General features: G+C 47.9%; 4 protein-coding genes across 4 annotated transcripts; all 4 read right to left on the reverse strand.

Moving 5' to 3' along the window:
* Positions 1-1,210, reverse strand: FSUBG_12660 (uncharacterized protein; the record flags this gene model as incomplete). Its single annotated transcript, XM_036677470.1, has 4 exons — positions 11-118; positions 180-368; positions 515-881; positions 935-1,210. Coding segments are annotated over 4 exons (940 nt in total), but the record flags the coding sequence as incomplete, so codon positions are not given.
* Positions 1,211-2,420: 1,210 nt separating this feature from the next.
* FSUBG_12661 (transferase CAF17 mitochondrial) lies at positions 2,421-3,623 on the reverse strand (the record flags this gene model as incomplete). Its single annotated transcript, XM_036677471.1, has 1 exon — positions 2,421-3,623. One exon carries the CDS (start codon positions 3,621-3,623, stop codon positions 2,421-2,423), a length of 1,203 nt encoding a protein of 400 aa, XP_036531852.1.
* A 3,343-nt stretch (positions 3,624-6,966) lies between these two features.
* On the reverse strand, positions 6,967-7,719 carry FSUBG_12662 (uncharacterized protein; the record flags this gene model as incomplete). Its single annotated transcript, XM_036677472.1, has 1 exon — positions 6,967-7,719. One exon carries the CDS (start codon positions 7,717-7,719, stop codon positions 6,967-6,969), a length of 753 nt encoding a protein of 250 aa, XP_036531853.1.
* A 5,696-nt stretch (positions 7,720-13,415) lies between these two features.
* FSUBG_12663 (ATP-dependent RNA helicase DBP8) lies at positions 13,416-15,035 on the reverse strand (the record flags this gene model as incomplete). Its single annotated transcript, XM_036677473.1, has 1 exon — positions 13,416-15,035. The coding sequence occupies one exon, from the start codon at positions 15,033-15,035 to the stop codon at positions 13,416-13,418; it is 1,620 nt and encodes a 539-aa protein (XP_036531854.1).
* Positions 15,036-16,726: the final 1,691 nt, after the last annotated feature.

The raw sequence follows: 16,726 nt of genomic DNA on the forward strand, positions 1-16,726 counted from the left end.
AAATACATACAAACAAGGGCATCAGTTATCCAACAGAATTTGAAGTTCTGGAAGAAGCATCGTTCTAGTGCAGGGAGGTCGAACTCAACCCCAATTGAAGCCAGTTGGTCCATCATCCCTATTTCGAAGTTAGTTTTCAAGTACAAGGTTGTTGAGTATAAGCTGTATAGAATCCTCACATGCAAGTGTGATGTTTGACATGCTCTGGTCTTCCCATCCGCCACCACAGTTACCATGATTCCCAGGAAACCATACCTGCCTGAGATCAGTTGTGTATTTGTTCTCCGGGAGCCTCTCCCAGACTGCTGGTGTGAAGGGGGGCCTTGTTTCATCCAGGGCGAGGGCCTGGAACGCATGTTCGATTCTATCTGACAGATTTGTGTCATGCCACTTAAACGTAAGAAGCTGGTCAGCAACCCGAGTTCTTGAAGATTTAGAGGTGAAACTTATTCATCATTGTCCGCCCGAATTCCCAGTTTCTCCAGCCATAAGACTCTAGGAATTCCGAGGCTACCGACGGTATCCCAGACGCCCACTGCTTTGATGGTGATGATGTCGCCTTGTCCTTCACTCCGCCTCACACGAGTGTAGCCGAGTTGCTCCAAGCGAGCCCTGTAAACGTCTGCAGCATCCTTCCCTTTGGGTTTATCAGGGAACGGAATGTTAGGGAATGGATCTTCATAATCATCATCCATCCAATGCTGCATATCTTTGAAGATAGGGTAGAAGAACTCAACACCCTCTCGTGTGAGTAGGCCTAGATTGCCGATTATGCCTGCCACAGAACGGACTGTGAAAGCACCTCGGGAGAAACCAACGAGTATTATCTCATCGCCATCCATATAGTTGGAACATAAAAACGAATATGTTTCCCGCATGCGCTAGAAGAAATGGTCAGCCAACATCCTTCATTATAATGCTCCGACACCCTCACCTCTGCGAGTCCCATACCAAAAGCACCGCCAGTAATACTATCGAGTACGTTGCTGCCTGTACCAACACCTGACTCATAGTTGACAACTTGAAGCTTGCCATCGCTGCACCTCTTCTCAAAACAACGGGATATTCGAGTAACGTTGGAAGGTATCTGAAGAGAACCTTCTTTTCTTAGCAAGCCGGTTTCTTCGTAGCCATTGTCACTATCCATCCAAGTGCCATCGCAACAAGCGATTAACCGCTTGATGGTCTTAGGGGCAGTCTCTGTCGCCATCGTAGAGATACAAACGCCCGTGGGACCGTGTGTTTCAGGCGCCAAGAAAATAATGAGAGAGAAGGTATCGTCAACCGATGCAGAAATTCAGCACGGCAGCTTCGACCATTAAATAAGGCCTGAACGGCAGAAAACAATGAAGAAGGCTGAAGACTCACGAATGCATCACCGAGCCGTCAAATGTCGGCTCCTGAGAACTTTACCATACATGAGATAAATTAAGCGACAGGCCAAGACTATCCCCGGTCTCAACCACAGGGCTGAGGCTCGTGAGATTGCATAGTGTACAGTCAGACGACGATCCAAGGGTTAATTTCAACCTTCCTGTTTGTATATAAGTAAGCCAAGGTCGCAGCAGGAGTACTTAATTCGACGTCGCTTCGCTGGTTTAATTCAATTGCAAGACTAATCAAAGTCAGCGAATGGGCTCTTGCAGGAGATATCCATGGCACACAGTTGGGTCCGCAGCAATGCAAGCTTTTGCTTACTGCCTGTTAACTGCTAGAGTGGGCAAACGCAGCGACTTGAACCCCTTATCCAACAATCTATCCACCTAATGCGTAAGGGCTAATTTGCTACGTATTTCAGTGATCAACTTCGTGATGATCTTGTCCCTGAGTCTATGTCAGACTAGGTAATGTAGCCCAGGTTAGTTAGCCTTCTCACTGGCTAACATAACCTCAGTCCTTACTCTTGTTGGTCTGCATTTTTAGATACCTATATTCGTTCGGTTTTCACTCCAACTCGAATTCTATGCACAGCCACAACCCCCTGAAAGAAATCTAAAAGGCTTAAAGTGCGATGATCAATTCAAGGACTCATGCATGACTGGTGGCAGTGTGAGCTTGCGCCATGCATCACATATAAGTTATATAGTATATTGGGACAAGCAATCAACGTCCTACACGGACCAACAGCTTCACTCCAAAGTGAACTCACCTCTGAAGGATGCCTTCTAACGGACTGTTCCGGCCGTTGCCCTGTCCAGGAAACGTAGTCAGGAGGATCGCATAATCTGATTGTTCCGCCGTAGTACTGTAATAATATGATACTGTCATGGACCGTCTTTTCATGGCACAGTGCGGCCACTGTCTCAAGAACAAAGTACAGGTTGGCGATGATTGAGAAAGAAGCTTAATGAATATGTTCAGATATGTCCCTATTTGAGACATACACTTATTGTATTTATACAGTATTTTACAGCACACCTTTATTTTTTACTGCTCAACTTTTCATTTCTCTGATTCTCCGCATCAAGACCTTCTCTCAACCACTCCGGCACAAAAGCCTTAACCTTGACTGTATTGCGGCTTTCCTCTTCGCCCCAATCTAGGACAAACTCGTCCTCTGGGTTGAAAGCCCCCGACGCCGCATCTCCTGGCAGTGTCACATCAGTCATGATCTCGAGGCGGCACAGCCCGAGCCCAATGTTTCCCACACCCTTAAGCCACTTGCCGGCGCTTCGACCTCTTTTCTCAAATCGTCCGATGCTTGTGTCTCGTGGTATCATGTCTGCGGTCACACTCTCGAGAGAAGACGTTGTATCGTCTGTGTGATACTGAAGTGTTGGCGGTGGTGCATGCTCTTTTTCGTAGACTACACAGGGCAGAATTCGTTTGCGAACTACACCACGATGTCTAGTGCGGATTGTAAGTTCCTGACCAACATAGCAGCCTTTGTGGAAATCGATTCCTTTCATAATATCCATATTTGTTTCCTGAGGAAGAGCATGCTCTCGAGATATCTCATCTTGACCTTCGGGAATACCATTTAGGTATCTTCGTATTGTATAAGCTTCCTGAGTGCTTGGTTCGAGATCGATCTGGGGAGGGTGCTGATCCAGTTGCAGTAGCCGATACCCCAGACCAGGGGCTCTTGGATCCTGGAGAGAAAACTTGCCCGACTTGACGATTGAGCTGGGGTTCGCAGAAGTTGAGTCGTCCCACGCATGCCAAACTGTTGCCTCATCATTTTCCAATAAGCGAACGGCTAGCTTTGCTCTGAGCTTGTAACGCTTGATATGTTTCGCGAGCGTTGACGCTTGGTCTGCATCAACTTCAATCAGATACCCTGGCTCCTCGGCCGAAGCTCCCGAAGTATTGTGATTTGGGTAGATGAACACATCGTAGAGTACTCTGCCAGTCGCAGTCAAAAAAGCGGCATAGAACCCATCACTCCTCGGTTTTCCGTCCCTCGTGGTCACGTTGGCAGTCACAATTCCCTGCAGAAACTTTGCTGAGTCTGGGCCGGTGACGGATATGAGCCTTCGTGAAGCCAACGATGTGTATCCGGAAAGAGGCGGTGGGGGAGGTGAAAGCGAAGTCGCGTATTGGCGCCGTTGCAGCCGGTAAGTACGGCACGTGAGGCCCGGAGAAAGATCGTGAGCGAGGACTCGCCTCGGGACAAGTCGCATGATAGCAAGTGTGCGGTTTTATCAAGACGTCGACATGTTTTACACTGAAAAGGTAACTGATTTGATTTGCGAAAAGCTACACAATGACGTACTGACAACGGTTGGTCCGTGCATTTGGCTCGCTTACGGACTTCGGAGTTTGGCAATCCACGAGAACAACAAGATCGACATTTAAATTCCCCAAGTCCGAAGTTTATCATGCGGAGGAGCTTACTGCTTGTTCCTTATTACCGAGCTTCTGGGAACGGGCTTCTATTCATGATTAATAACTAATGGCTCTTGACGAATATTGTAGCCGTGAGCAACTTGTGTTGTCAGCAATATTTACGAGAACTCCAAGATCTACAATGGAATCAATAGCCAAGAGATGGTGCTTAGACGATGCTCTTGTTCAAAACATATCGTGAACCCTAGCCCTTTGACTGGCTGGCCTCATACTGAGTTGTCTCTCCCAGTAGGTCAGCAGCTCACCCTCAAGACTGGCAATAGATAACATTCAACTAGTTGCTATTGATCAGCAGACCCCTATGTTAGACTCAGCATCAACTAGTAAAGCTTATCAAACCCGCCTGGTTTGCTCCCGCAGTCCCGATAACAGAAGGTCTATTACCTAGCCTCGGGGAGCAAGAAAACACCGGACCTTGATCTAGGGTGCCAAAATAAACTTATCAAAGATCCCCTAAACTTAGGCTGAATTTACCTAAACATTTTTATCGCTTAGGGTCAAGGTTTTGTGTTTTCTTTCCTCCCCTAGCCTAGGTACAGTAGGTGTTTCGGCATGAGATCAAGTCTATCTCGGTCACACAGGCCACTTCCCCGGACTCGTCTAAACCCCATGGCATGACATCTGAAGAGCCAATGAGATGCGGTCCTGATGTCCGATTTTCGGCCCGGGATTGCTCGGAAAGATGTGGGCCATTTTCAGGTCCTGTGAGGTTGTGACCGACCAACGCCGGCCGATACGACGCCGTGGCTCCAACAATGTCCGTATCGGACCTTGTGTGAATTCTATCGAGAGATGGGCCAGTCTGGCTTGCAGAGAACGCGCAATATAGACCCAGAAAACGCATAATGTTCCATGAAGAATCTATGTTGATAGTTGTGTGTATGTGACGAGTTCACCATTCTCTCATACGATTCTTGCATTCTGAGGCTGAGTATTGTAGCATACGCATATGCGCAACGAGCGATAAGCAGTGAGCAGGGCCTATCTGGTCTTATCAATCTCATGATCTGTGATCTTCCATCGAGCCCCGGTTTTCCCCCAAACTCAGAGATCGACTTTTAGCTCAATGGACAATGCTTCCGAACACGAAGGCTCAAGCTTCCCTTTCTTCTCAGCTACGTGGTTATTGTGAAGAAGACCGTGCATAATCATACATAATGCCATGGCAGACAGTCTAGACACTTCGTTCAAGCATGAAGCAGTCAATTCTCCTTTACCGCCTCTATCAAACCAGTAAGGGGCTAGCTGGGCTCATTCATTCGCAAACCGAGTCGACAAAGGTGCATAGTACGTGTTTGATACCTTACTCCTGTACGATGTCCTGTCCAGTGCTGTCCTGCCAGGTCAGCCATCGGTGAGAGGCCCAGAAGCGGTCAGCTCAGCTTGCTTGAGCAAGATACGCCCTGGGCCCTTGCATGGTGAATGGTATGTACCTGAGATTATGGGGCCGCGAGTCTCTCGGCTAAGAAAGCCAAGAAGCAACGAGAGGATATTAGTGGGTAACGAGATCGAGTGGCCGGGAAACGTGTTCATGAGTTTTAAGGAACAAGAAAGAAAACTCGCATCCCTTCTTTCCCAGGTCCGCCTCATCGTGATTCATCGGACAGGAGAATTCATAAGCTATTGGGCATATTGTCTCTGCCTAAGGTAATCAAGTAATGGAGCTCTGACCCGGGCTGCCCGGCTGTACGTATGTAGGGCTTTAAAGAGTTCGACTCCAAAGCGGATACGACCCGCATACGCAAATTTTGTGCATGGTTCTATCCTTGTTCACGATTGAGTTGTCTATGTGGACGTTTCGTAAAATATTTGAAAAAGTCTGAAGAAAACCACCACCTGTGGAACGCTGGATCCAGTTGGACCCATTTGAGGCTCGATGCGGCGATGCGCTGGTGGGGGATGATTAAAAACTACCGTTAGTGGAAGATCCAAGCATAAAAAGATTGTAATGTTGGGCATTGAATGACTCCTCGGACCTCAGGGATGCTTTGATAATTCCGCCAAGCCTGTAGTCGTAAGTCCTTCTTCTTCAGTCAAGGGATGGAAATGGCGGGCGGGCTATGCGGCCTGGGGGGTTTTGTCTGTGTGTAATTTTTGCCTGTGCCTCTTCTTTTCTTTTTGTTGTCATCACAGGACATGCTCCTGCGCCCTGGTGTTGCCGTTTCCAGCCATCGGGGTTTGGTATTGTCCGCTGATAGTCATTGTCATGATGGATGTCAAACGAGCCTTTCTTCGACTGCTATGTCGCTGACATGGCAAGAATGGAGAATTGAATGTCTCCGCTGACAAAACCCCGACCGTTATAGACGCCCCAATGTGTACAGTTCATGCATCGTGATTGGGTATCACGGACCCTGATGGTTGGGACGTCAAGGTCTTTCATGATGGACGGGCCTAGCTGATGAATCATTCACCGCAATCGAAGGGGAAAATTCTATAACTAGAGCAAAAGGGGCGTGTGTTGGAGGAGTCGGTGTAGCACTGCCAAGATTCCGCACGCCCTTGACGGGTCTCACGGGCACCGCCTGTTGGTCCAAAGACACCCCGATCGGACTTGGGCTTGCGACCGATCCCGATACTCTCAGTTATCACGAAATTTTTACCGCTGATAAGGATATCGACCGGCGAGTATGGCGTCAACGCCGGCTACCATTCATGATAGCCGGCTGCTGGCCGAGGCATAGCATAGCATAGTTCACAATTTACAAGGAGATTCAAGAATGATATGATAGTTTTCAATGTTTTTTCTTATTTATTTTTTGGGCTACTGAAAGCCTCCTTTGCTGAGCTATCTACCATTGGGGCGAAGCCTATCGAAAGCTACCACTCAACCGTGTGTCGGGAGCGGACCCAATCATGATAATATCCAATTCCCATCTGTCTGGTACAGTCCCTTCTTTGTCCTTCGTAGAGTGGTGAAATCCTTCTTTGTAATGACACAATGAAATCCGTTAAGTCATATGCTTTATAACTAAAAGAAAATGCAAAAATGCTTTTTGTTGTATCCGAATCCGTGTGGTATCCCTTTGTATAGTAAACGCCATGCAATGCCGCCATCGCTTTGTGCATGAAACAAGTCGCTGAAATCACAAATCAATCATTAAATGAGTTTCCCGCTTAGTAGACCGAGATGGCCGACACAAGCCTCGCAGGGTTTCGAGGTGGCAGGTAGTACTCCTCATCGTAGAGTGAATTGGATTCTTGTTCTTGTTGCGACTGCTCCTTGACATCCTTCTCATCGAAGGTCAGGATGGACTGGGGTGGCGATGGGGGCATTGAGTCATCATCAGATGAATCTGAGTCGTGGTCGACAAGCTCGGGTGGTGAGTTAGAGTGAGATGGTGTTCGAACAAGCTCTAGCTGAGCATAGTCCTCCTCAAGATCGTCCTCCTCCATGTCTTCGTCGAGCTCGATGTGTGTGATTCGTGGGCTCATGGGCTTGACGGGAATAGAAGTATTGGCCATCTCGACATCCTCGTCCTCTGAATCGTAGTCGTCAGAGTCCGAAGAGTCTGAGTCGTAGTCATCCTCGTCCTCTTCTTCGACAATGTTGTCGTCCCACTGCACCCTTCGTTCTTGCTGAGCATTGGTTGCTCCTCGTACAGATTGGTTGAACCACCGTTCTTGTTCTCGCTCAGCGTCGGCAAGCTCGAGCATCAGAGAATCGAGGAGGTTGGCGTGACCGACAAGCAGTCGAAGGTCATGATCGGGCTGAGCAGCCTCACGCGAGAGCTTGGCTCGGGCCTTGTGGGCGAGGTAGTAAGTTTGTGTGATAGACATGTTCTTCTTGAGCGTGGACTGTCGGAGAGAAGAAGTCTTGGAGGCAGTTGGCCTATGAATAGAAGTGGTTGTTGTTGTTGTAGTCGACATGGTGAAAAAGAGGGCCCAGATAAGGTAGGGGTCTTTGTCCTATGTATATAATGGCGGTTTGATGTTGTGAGTCAAGGCAGCGATCCCGATTGCGGCAGGCTTGAAGTTAGCGGCAGGGATGTCGGCTGTGGTGACAATGACTTATGGGATTAGGTGATAAGGTGCTAGTCGAGTCCGTGTGTTTGTCTGAGACGAATGTGGAGATGGTTGACCTTGATAGAAGCTTTCGAGGCTGATTCGTAGTTGTTGTGATGATGTTGTGTTTATCTGATTGATGTTGTGAAAGAGATGGATCTTGAAACGGGGGGATCCGAATCTTTTAACTCCAGTGATCCTTTACGGACTTTTCATGTTGTCTCACGGGTGTGGCATGGGATTATGAGTTATGCCCGACACGCCGCTAAGCGGACTTTGCGCACGCGGACCCGAGGAGTGCGAGAAATGTCCACAGTCCCCATTGCAAAGCAAGGGCCAAGGTTCGAAGGGTGTGTGGCTTAGTGATGATTGACATGGATACGTACGGGTGTGTGTGGACGGATGACTCCTAGACACCGCGAAGCCGCGAAAGCTTAGAAAGATCCACCCAAAAGGCTCCCACGGCACATTGATTTGCACATGGCCCCTGTACCTTTCTGTCTTTTACTGGATGACATGACTGACACGAATCCAGCAGCGAAACATCCCCGTCCGCGGCCCCGGTGTAGCGGGCGGACGTTACGGAAGTCCATGTCAATCCTCGGGCTTGGGTACCTCAGTCAGGCCGCTGCTTGACGGCCCCGGCGCAGGTACCTCCTGTATTATGTGTATCCGAGCTGGGAAGGCGGAGGTTCACTGCCCTGGATTCTTCCATGCCGTGTCCCTCAATACTTTGTTAGAGTTATCACAGCGACTGCATTTTCCGGCTATCAACACCGACTTCCAGTACCAATCTCAGTCTTACTGGCAGTGTCACAGTAGCAACCGTAATCCTCTTCTCAATGGCGCAACAAACCCATTACTTTCACCATAACTCAGATCGCAACATGTTCAACTGTAAGGTAAGCACTGCCAGCACACGCTTCGAGTCGCAATTTCACACAGGGCTGGCGTGGGCGATTCATAATCGCAGGCTGGCCTTCGAGGTCCGTAAGCAGCCTGCAAATGTGTGTTTGATTAGAAACCCGGTGCCATTAGCGTTGACTCTTCAGCCGACCACAGTCGTTAATCTGACCATGTCCGCCTAGCTCCGCTAGAACCACGACAAATCCGAGGATGGATTTACAAGCCTGCTCTTCAGGAACCTTACCTAAGGCAGATGCATTTCTCAGCATTGAGCGAACCTTATTCGTTCTTTGCGCCCTGTCGGTGTCGCGATCATGTCTGACACCGATACGGCGATGACTCTTGCTGCAGAGTCGATTTCCTAGATGGGATAGGCAGAGATCGAGGTGTGACGCTGAGTTACAAACACTGCATGCTGGCTCAGCAACAACATACTGATACGGACGGGGATTTGTATTATCTCCATGCATCCATCAAGACCAATTCCAAGACAACATTTTGCATCCCGTGCCTGCCTCCAAAGTTAAGTTCCTGTCACGATGATAGGGAGGATGACCTACACACTTTCCAGTCCCTCTACAGTCTACAGTAAATGCCCGCTGAGCCCAGCCTAGTTTAATTTGATGCTTATGGGCCGACGACTCGTCAAAACTAATAAATTCATAACGACTGTTTGAGTATGCTCCACGTCAATGTTGGCGAGTTTCACCTAGTGGCTGATTGATCAGTCCAGATTGCGTTTTCCGCTTCCTTCCTGTTGTGAACCCTGAGGCATAACTCCGCCTCATGTGCTTGTCGTCAGCAGCCAAGGGATCATAGGGCATACTGCGAAAGGGTGAGCTTGTTCCAGACAGCGAACGTAAGCGAAAGCGAGAGAGCATACCATGGGAGGGCATCGTCCAGTAACAACGCACTATGCTCACAGTGCCCAGGCCTGGCGTAGTCCGCGGGGAGGATGTATGTACGTCCTTGTCCACGTATCGCTGTAATCAATCGTAGGGCTGAGCTCAGTCGGCCGCCATCTAATCCATCCATGGATGTCGGCTTTGTTGTTAAAGACCGAATTACGGTACTCTGTACAGAGTACATACGAGTCAATAATAGCCAGCAAACCTGTCAATCACCACCGTTATGTTAAGTGATAACGAGCAAGAAGTAACCCAAATCCCTATACCATCTGTGCCTCATGGTCACTTGATAAGCTTTTACCAGGCAACTCTGAATCTGTTCTCGCTTTTGTAGTTTGGAGATCCAAGTCAGCACCAACCTGCTGTATTGCTAGTATGTTTGTATATTATGATTGCCTATTTCCAAAAAGTTATTAGGCAACACTTTTCTCGCAGGTATTTCTCCACCAAACACATCATAAGTACTTCCATAGGTAAGGTAGGCAGACAGTAGCTCTTAGCCTTGCTGTGCGTATGCCGTGAAGTAAGCAAAGTTTATTACATCTAATCCGAATATCCGTAAAGGCAGCCCTGTATTAGCTTTAATTCCCTCTTTTCTTGTTGCAACACTCTTTTAACTCGGCTACACGGCTAGCCTTAAGACGGCCTCTTAATCGGTCCAAGATGATGCCGACTTAGAAGAAGCCATGTTATTGCCGGACTGGGCCGGCCTATCCTGAATCCCGAGGTCGCCGACCACTAACCATCTGTGACTGTCCGCTGGGCGGTCTAATGACGGGATTGACAAGAGTCACAGATTTTCCATACTCCGCTTTTCTGGAAATATTTTTCGTTCTTTTTCGCTTCCATCACCGAAAGAGGCTCCACGATGGGTCGTATGGTGCCTTGCTAATCAACATCAGCCAGCTCGGCGGTATTCAAATCGTGGATTTAACGAATAGGTCTATATTGGTGTCTGACAACGCCTTGGGGTATTCATTGGATGCAGATTTCTTCGATTCATGTTCCACTGGAAGTTCCAGCCATGGATGTGATGCAGGTTGAGAAACGATCTCAATACGTCCATGAACACGGCTTCGGCCGATATTCGAAGCATTTCCTTCGACATGGATCCTGGCTTGGATGATTTGATATCATTTGACTCATCAGGCCTCAGAACAGGTGCATCGTAACTCGTACTCAAAAGGGTTTAACACCGACTGAATTCCGCGTATTCCCATGCCGATTGACACATCGCAACAGCTGCTGTAAATGACACAAGGCGCAGACTGTGCTTCACGCAGAGGACCATAATTGGCGAGAACTCATCGGTCGTGTGCGGACCATTGACCGCTGGTGGTTAAGGTTGTCCATAACACAGTCAGCATCACAGCTTCAAAGGGCGGAGATTGGTGAGAGTCACGACCTCAGGCTCAAAGAAGCCCGCCAGCCAGCACCCGTCTGAGGCTCAGGCTTTAGGTCCAGGGACATATGCGTTAGCGTGGAAGCCTTCCAGGCCCATGCCGAATTTGGCTCATTAAGGGGATGGTCCCTAATCTGCTTTGTCAGTCAATTCCACCGCCATCTTCTCGGCCGAGGTTGATCAAGGGTGTGTGCGTATCAGCGCTGAAAACCCTGCGAGACTGATTCCTAATCCGAGTATTGATAATATCATTGCTGAGTGAGAAGCTTCTACAAACTACGATGAATCCGTTTATTTACTCTCCCTTGGTGGATCTAAAGATTGTGAACCTACTACTTACCTTATTTCAAATTATCTTGAAAACATGGTCGTACGAGGGTATCTGCCGCGAAGTACTCCGTAAGGTTATCAGGTTGGTTGGGTTTCTGTCCTTGTGACTGACTTTCTGGCGGACAATTTTCGCTTTCGGGTGCACGAAACATGCCGAGCCCACATGCACGCCCAGACAAGCACCTACGTATCAATCCGATCAGATCAGCGTGGGGACACTCACGACAGTCTTTGCACAGCTCACGGATTTCGTAGTGGCCGATCTACCGAGAACGTGGGGAAACAGACTAGGAACACGGTAGGCATGATTTCCAGTTCTCAATTCTTTATTAGGAGCAGCAATACATACAAGCTCCGAAGGATCCGTCATCGACACTCGCAGTTTTAGACAAACCCGTAGATTCCGATTTGCTTGACGATGTTATCATATGTATTGATTTGTGAGGTCTCATGAATTAATACTTCAGACGATATTGATGAAGCATGTCGATGATTCCAAACACTGGACAGTGTTAGTGTCGAAGTCGATGACGTTAACGCTCGAATGCAGTTGAGCATGTCATTGACCCGCCAAGGTTGATAGTCCTACAAAGCCAGGTGTCGTCAAGCTCAGGAACAACGCCACAAGTTACGTCGTCAGCAACAAATGTGATAGTAATACCACGCGATCTGGCGCTGTCGCATCACTTACCCGGGAGAGACTGACAACACATCGATCACACAATTCGCCTGATAGCAAAGCAATCGGGAAGGCAATTCGAGGACTTTGCCATCTGGCTTGGCTCAGTTTGTCCTAACCTACGTCACTCCAGAATATGCATTGATCGACGAAATTTCCCGATCATCAAGTCCACTCTAGGTAGTTCCCACCGCACTGAAGATCGGATCGATAACAATGACGCAGGAGAGTAGTTCGAAGTCGAATAGCATTTCTATAAGGCTATTCAGCGAGTCCGTCCTGATATGCAAAGCTTGTGAGCAGAATCCCGGTAGAGGATAAAACGGCAACGTCGGGCAATTATCAGTAAACTGGTGCGACATCGGCGCATATTGCCATTTCCAGTCCAGTGCCTACGCTGAAATGTTGCGATGATGGCACATACGATAGACATACATAGACCTGATTTGGTATAGGCGAGAAGCAGTCGTTTCTACTCGGGTTTGCTGAGAATCATCACAAGCTCAACATGTCTAGTTGTGGATGTCATTCGTCATCTTCTCGCAACGGGCGCGGATGATTGATAACAAAAGGCTTACAGATTATATCGGCAATTCGTTTCGAGCTTCCGTTTGAATTGGCCGTTTTGTATGTTGCCTTTAGAAACCACAGAATAATAACATTATATACACGACTCTATATGGATCTATTAAGCATTGATGATGAACTGGCACGCACGTTGTTGCCAGACATAATTTTGTGTTTAAAAAGTTTCGGCATCTGTCGACTTGACTCAAGACAAGCTTATATAGACTTAGGTAAATATTATATACTATTAGGGTAATTAAATAAAAAACATAACTTAACTTATAGAAACTTAAAATTACTATATATAATAAGTATTGTAAAATAAATTAATAATATAGAAATAATAAAGTAATAGGTAAGAGGTTAGTATTTACTTTGTCAGTCAAAGCGCTGAGGAGCCCTATATACTGAAAATTTCCACCGTCGGCCGTGAGCCCCCATGGTGTAGTGGTTTATCACGCAGCTCTTATATGTCCAAGACTTCATGGAGGTATGCTGAGGTCGCGAGTTCAATCCTCGCTGGGGGCACCAATTTACCTTTTTTGCACATTTTAACATGACAATTGCGCATCAACGAACTTGATCGTGAATTCTATGCAGAGAGTACACGGGATACCTGGTTGTGCTTGCAATAGCTCTAAGTATGTGCAAGTCGGTGGATCTCTCTTTGCCTGCTGCGCAAATGTCTACATGAGATGGATCATTAGCCTCTTGAAATCAATATTAAAAATATGCTTTTGTCTATCCGTTTGAACCAGAGAATCCAAGTTTATTCCACTCGCAGCTTTTGCTTTGTGCGCTTTCGCTTGCCACCAACTTCCCTCCCTTCCTCTACCTCTAATAAAGCCTCGCGTTTCTTCTCTGACACGATCTTGAGGGCATCACGAACGACACGAGTCTCGAGATTGACGCCCTCTTCCTCCCAAGATTCCATATCACGGCCGACACGCTTCTCGATTGTAAGGGCCAGTTCCACGTCACGCTGGCCCACAAAGCTGACCGCCTCACCGTTGCGACCCGCACGGGCTGTACGACCGACTCGATGGATGTAGTCATCAGGGTCGCGTGGGAGATCGTAGTTGATAACAAGGCTGACTTCAGGAATATCCAAACCACGAGCGGCAACGTCAGTTGCTACAAGGATACGCGCCGCTGAAGCGCGGAACCGAGCTAGGTTGTCAATTCGCTGTCTTTGGGGAAGTTTAGAGTGTAGAGAAGTGACTCGATGGTTAAGCATTCGAAGAAGGTGGTGAAGGTAGTCGGCGGTCGAGGTTCGGTTGCAGAATAGGATGACAGTTTTGTCGACATTGGCTTCGGTGAGCAAAAATACGTGGAGATAGTGCTCCTTATGAGTCACAGGTGTCTTGATATACATCTGTTTCAATGTTGTAGGTATAGCCAGTGTCTGTGTGTCAACCTCACACACGAATACTGGTTGCTTTCCAGGCTTGATTGGCATGTCCTTGAGAGCTCGAACTTCGGGAGTAATAGTAGCAGTAAACAGAAGCGTCTGTCTCTCGGTAGCTGGGGGCAGAACAGAGAGGCACTCTTCCACGTCAGGAAGCATACTGCCAGGCCCATTGGCGTTGAGAAGGCGATCAGCTTCATCAAGAACCACGTATCGAACTCTCCTCAATCCACAAATGGTGTCCTCTCCGGAAGTTCGAATATGATCCGCAAGACGACCAGGGGTTGCAATTATCACATGCGGCCGCTTTCCGATCTCAATGGCCTGTGTGCGCATATCTGAGCCTCCTGTCACCAAGATCGCCTTGAGGCTCTGAGGAGAAGAGATGGCCTTGAACTGCTCAAAAATCTGCAGCGCTAGTTCTCTTGTTGGTGTTAAGACGATAGCAAAGATGGCAGTAGGATCTTCTGACCATTTCTGCAAGATAGGCACAGCGAAGGCTACTGTTTTACCGGAACCTGTTCGACTACCACCGATACAATCCCTGCCTTTCAAGATCTCGGGGATACAGCCCTTTTGAATCCCCGTCGGCCGTTTAATAGCCATATTTGCTAGTGACTGTACCAGCCATGGTCGCACGTTGAGGGAAGAAAAGGTGGTATTTGGGTCGGTAGGAGCCTGAACCGAGTTCTTGGTTGTGATCAAGGCTTTAGTTTGAGCCTCCTTCTGGTCGACTTGAACGGCTCGCTTGATTCGAGACGGAACCTTGATAGTAGAAAGAACTCTCTTCAACTCGTCATCTTCCCCTTCCTCGTCTTCGATCTTGTCACCTTCATTCTGGGGCTCTTCTGTTGTCCTCCGGCGTTTTCGAGATGTGGCGCTGTCGAGGTAGTCAGACTCGTCAGAAGATGAACCGGCACCAGACAAGATTTCGTCGTCTGACACAGCAGTTGTACGCTCGGGGTCGGCAGGTGGCACCATGATTCGGGTTTATAATAGCAGCAGTCAATTTGATCCTTTCAAAGACCAACCTCCCAAGCTAAGGCAGGTATGCAAAGTTGGATCTGACTAACTTAGACTGGAATTTTTTGGCGGTGACAGGCGTCGCAAAATCGCGGGACGGGGACCCTTGATCCACTTTCGGCGCCACATGCAGGCGGTCACCTAAACGCGCGCTTACAGCAATGGGGAATGCCACTAAAAAGGCGCTTTCAAAGGTTAACCCTCCCTACGACGCTCACCTATCGCGAATATACTGATGACTGATGACTTATGACTGATTCCATTGTTTTCGTTTTAAATTATCTAGTTATGTACCAATCATGGCTAGTCTTATAATTCCAATAATGATAGAAAACGCATTTGAAGCCGACACTCGGGCGCCTGTCTTGCATCACAAACCTGTAAGATCGCCCGTAATATCACAAGGTTGCTTTGACAAATGGGGAGACATGCCTGGTATATGTTCAGCTGCGACATAGCTAGCTGATGTGACAGTCATTGTGTTTCGCCATCTGATTGGGTTTGCAGTAGGTATTTTGTTTTGATTGTTAAACGATTTCACAAACACGTCTGGGGTCCTGGTGTTATTCCAAATATCTAGCTCAGGGGCTTCCCAGGTGCTATTTTGACTTGTCACCCAAGAATCCGTATGTTTTGTCTTACGACAACGATATTGCCAAGATTGCATATTACTCTCGAAAGCTTTACGAATTAGATGCTGACCGAAGGCTTGAAGGATCTCCTCATCCCTCCCTAGCGAGCCATGAATTGCGGTTGGACCACGTTGATATGGGACAAGCGCTTCCGGTGCAACTGACCCATGATGGATGGTGCGAATTAACAGCTCCACTACTCCGTACCTAGGCTTGATGTCATGAAGTACCGTAGCCTGACTCTGAATTTCGAAACGAGGATGTGGAGGTTAACCCGGCTCATCGGAATATGAATGAGACCAAGTCAAACTGCACTATCGTTGGTACACCGACTGTTGGGGGCCATGGCGAAAAAACCTGAAATACTGCAGAGTGTGACGACGAGAATGACAATGTGTGTGCAACCCAGCTATAAACTTGTCCATGAGCTTATGGCTTCATGTGCCTGGATCCAATTGTCTCTCAAAAGCCCATGTCCAATATTGATGTTCATTATTTCACGATAGGTGCATTAAAGACCCCCCGACATGATGAAAGAGTCGAATCACACCAGCAAGAGCTTGCAGATTCATCCCACCTTTCATCCCACTGGCCGAACTGATGGCAACCCTTGGTTTTATATCTGGCTGACTTGACTTGCTAAACTTCAGACCAGTCGCATTTGGATGCGAGGTATCACAGGGTAAACATACCCACATATAGGTAGATAGGGAGATAGTCAGGTAACTAACTGACCATCCCTACCTTATCCCAATACACCTGTAACTCAACTTAACTTGGTCTGTGTTGTGGTTGTAGCCTGTAAGAAGTAATCAAGCGCGTGTTGTATGTATTGAGCAAGTTCCTAAACCACTTTAGATGAGCTTGGCGAGAATCTGAGACATATCTCAAAACCACCAATACCTGGGAAGCCTGCCAGCTTCCCGTCCCTCCCCCCTCAAGTCTACCTAAGCCTTAAGGTAAGGTTCCTAGGTTAGTAGGTACTTACCTACTAAGGCAAAATACCGGGCTAGGTAG

This window comes from Fusarium subglutinans (genome assembly GCF_013396075.1).
Source record: "Fusarium subglutinans strain NRRL 66333 chromosome Unknown NRRL66333_c0000282, whole genome shotgun sequence".
Lineage (NCBI taxonomy): Eukaryota > Fungi > Ascomycota > Sordariomycetes > Hypocreales > Nectriaceae > Fusarium > Fusarium subglutinans.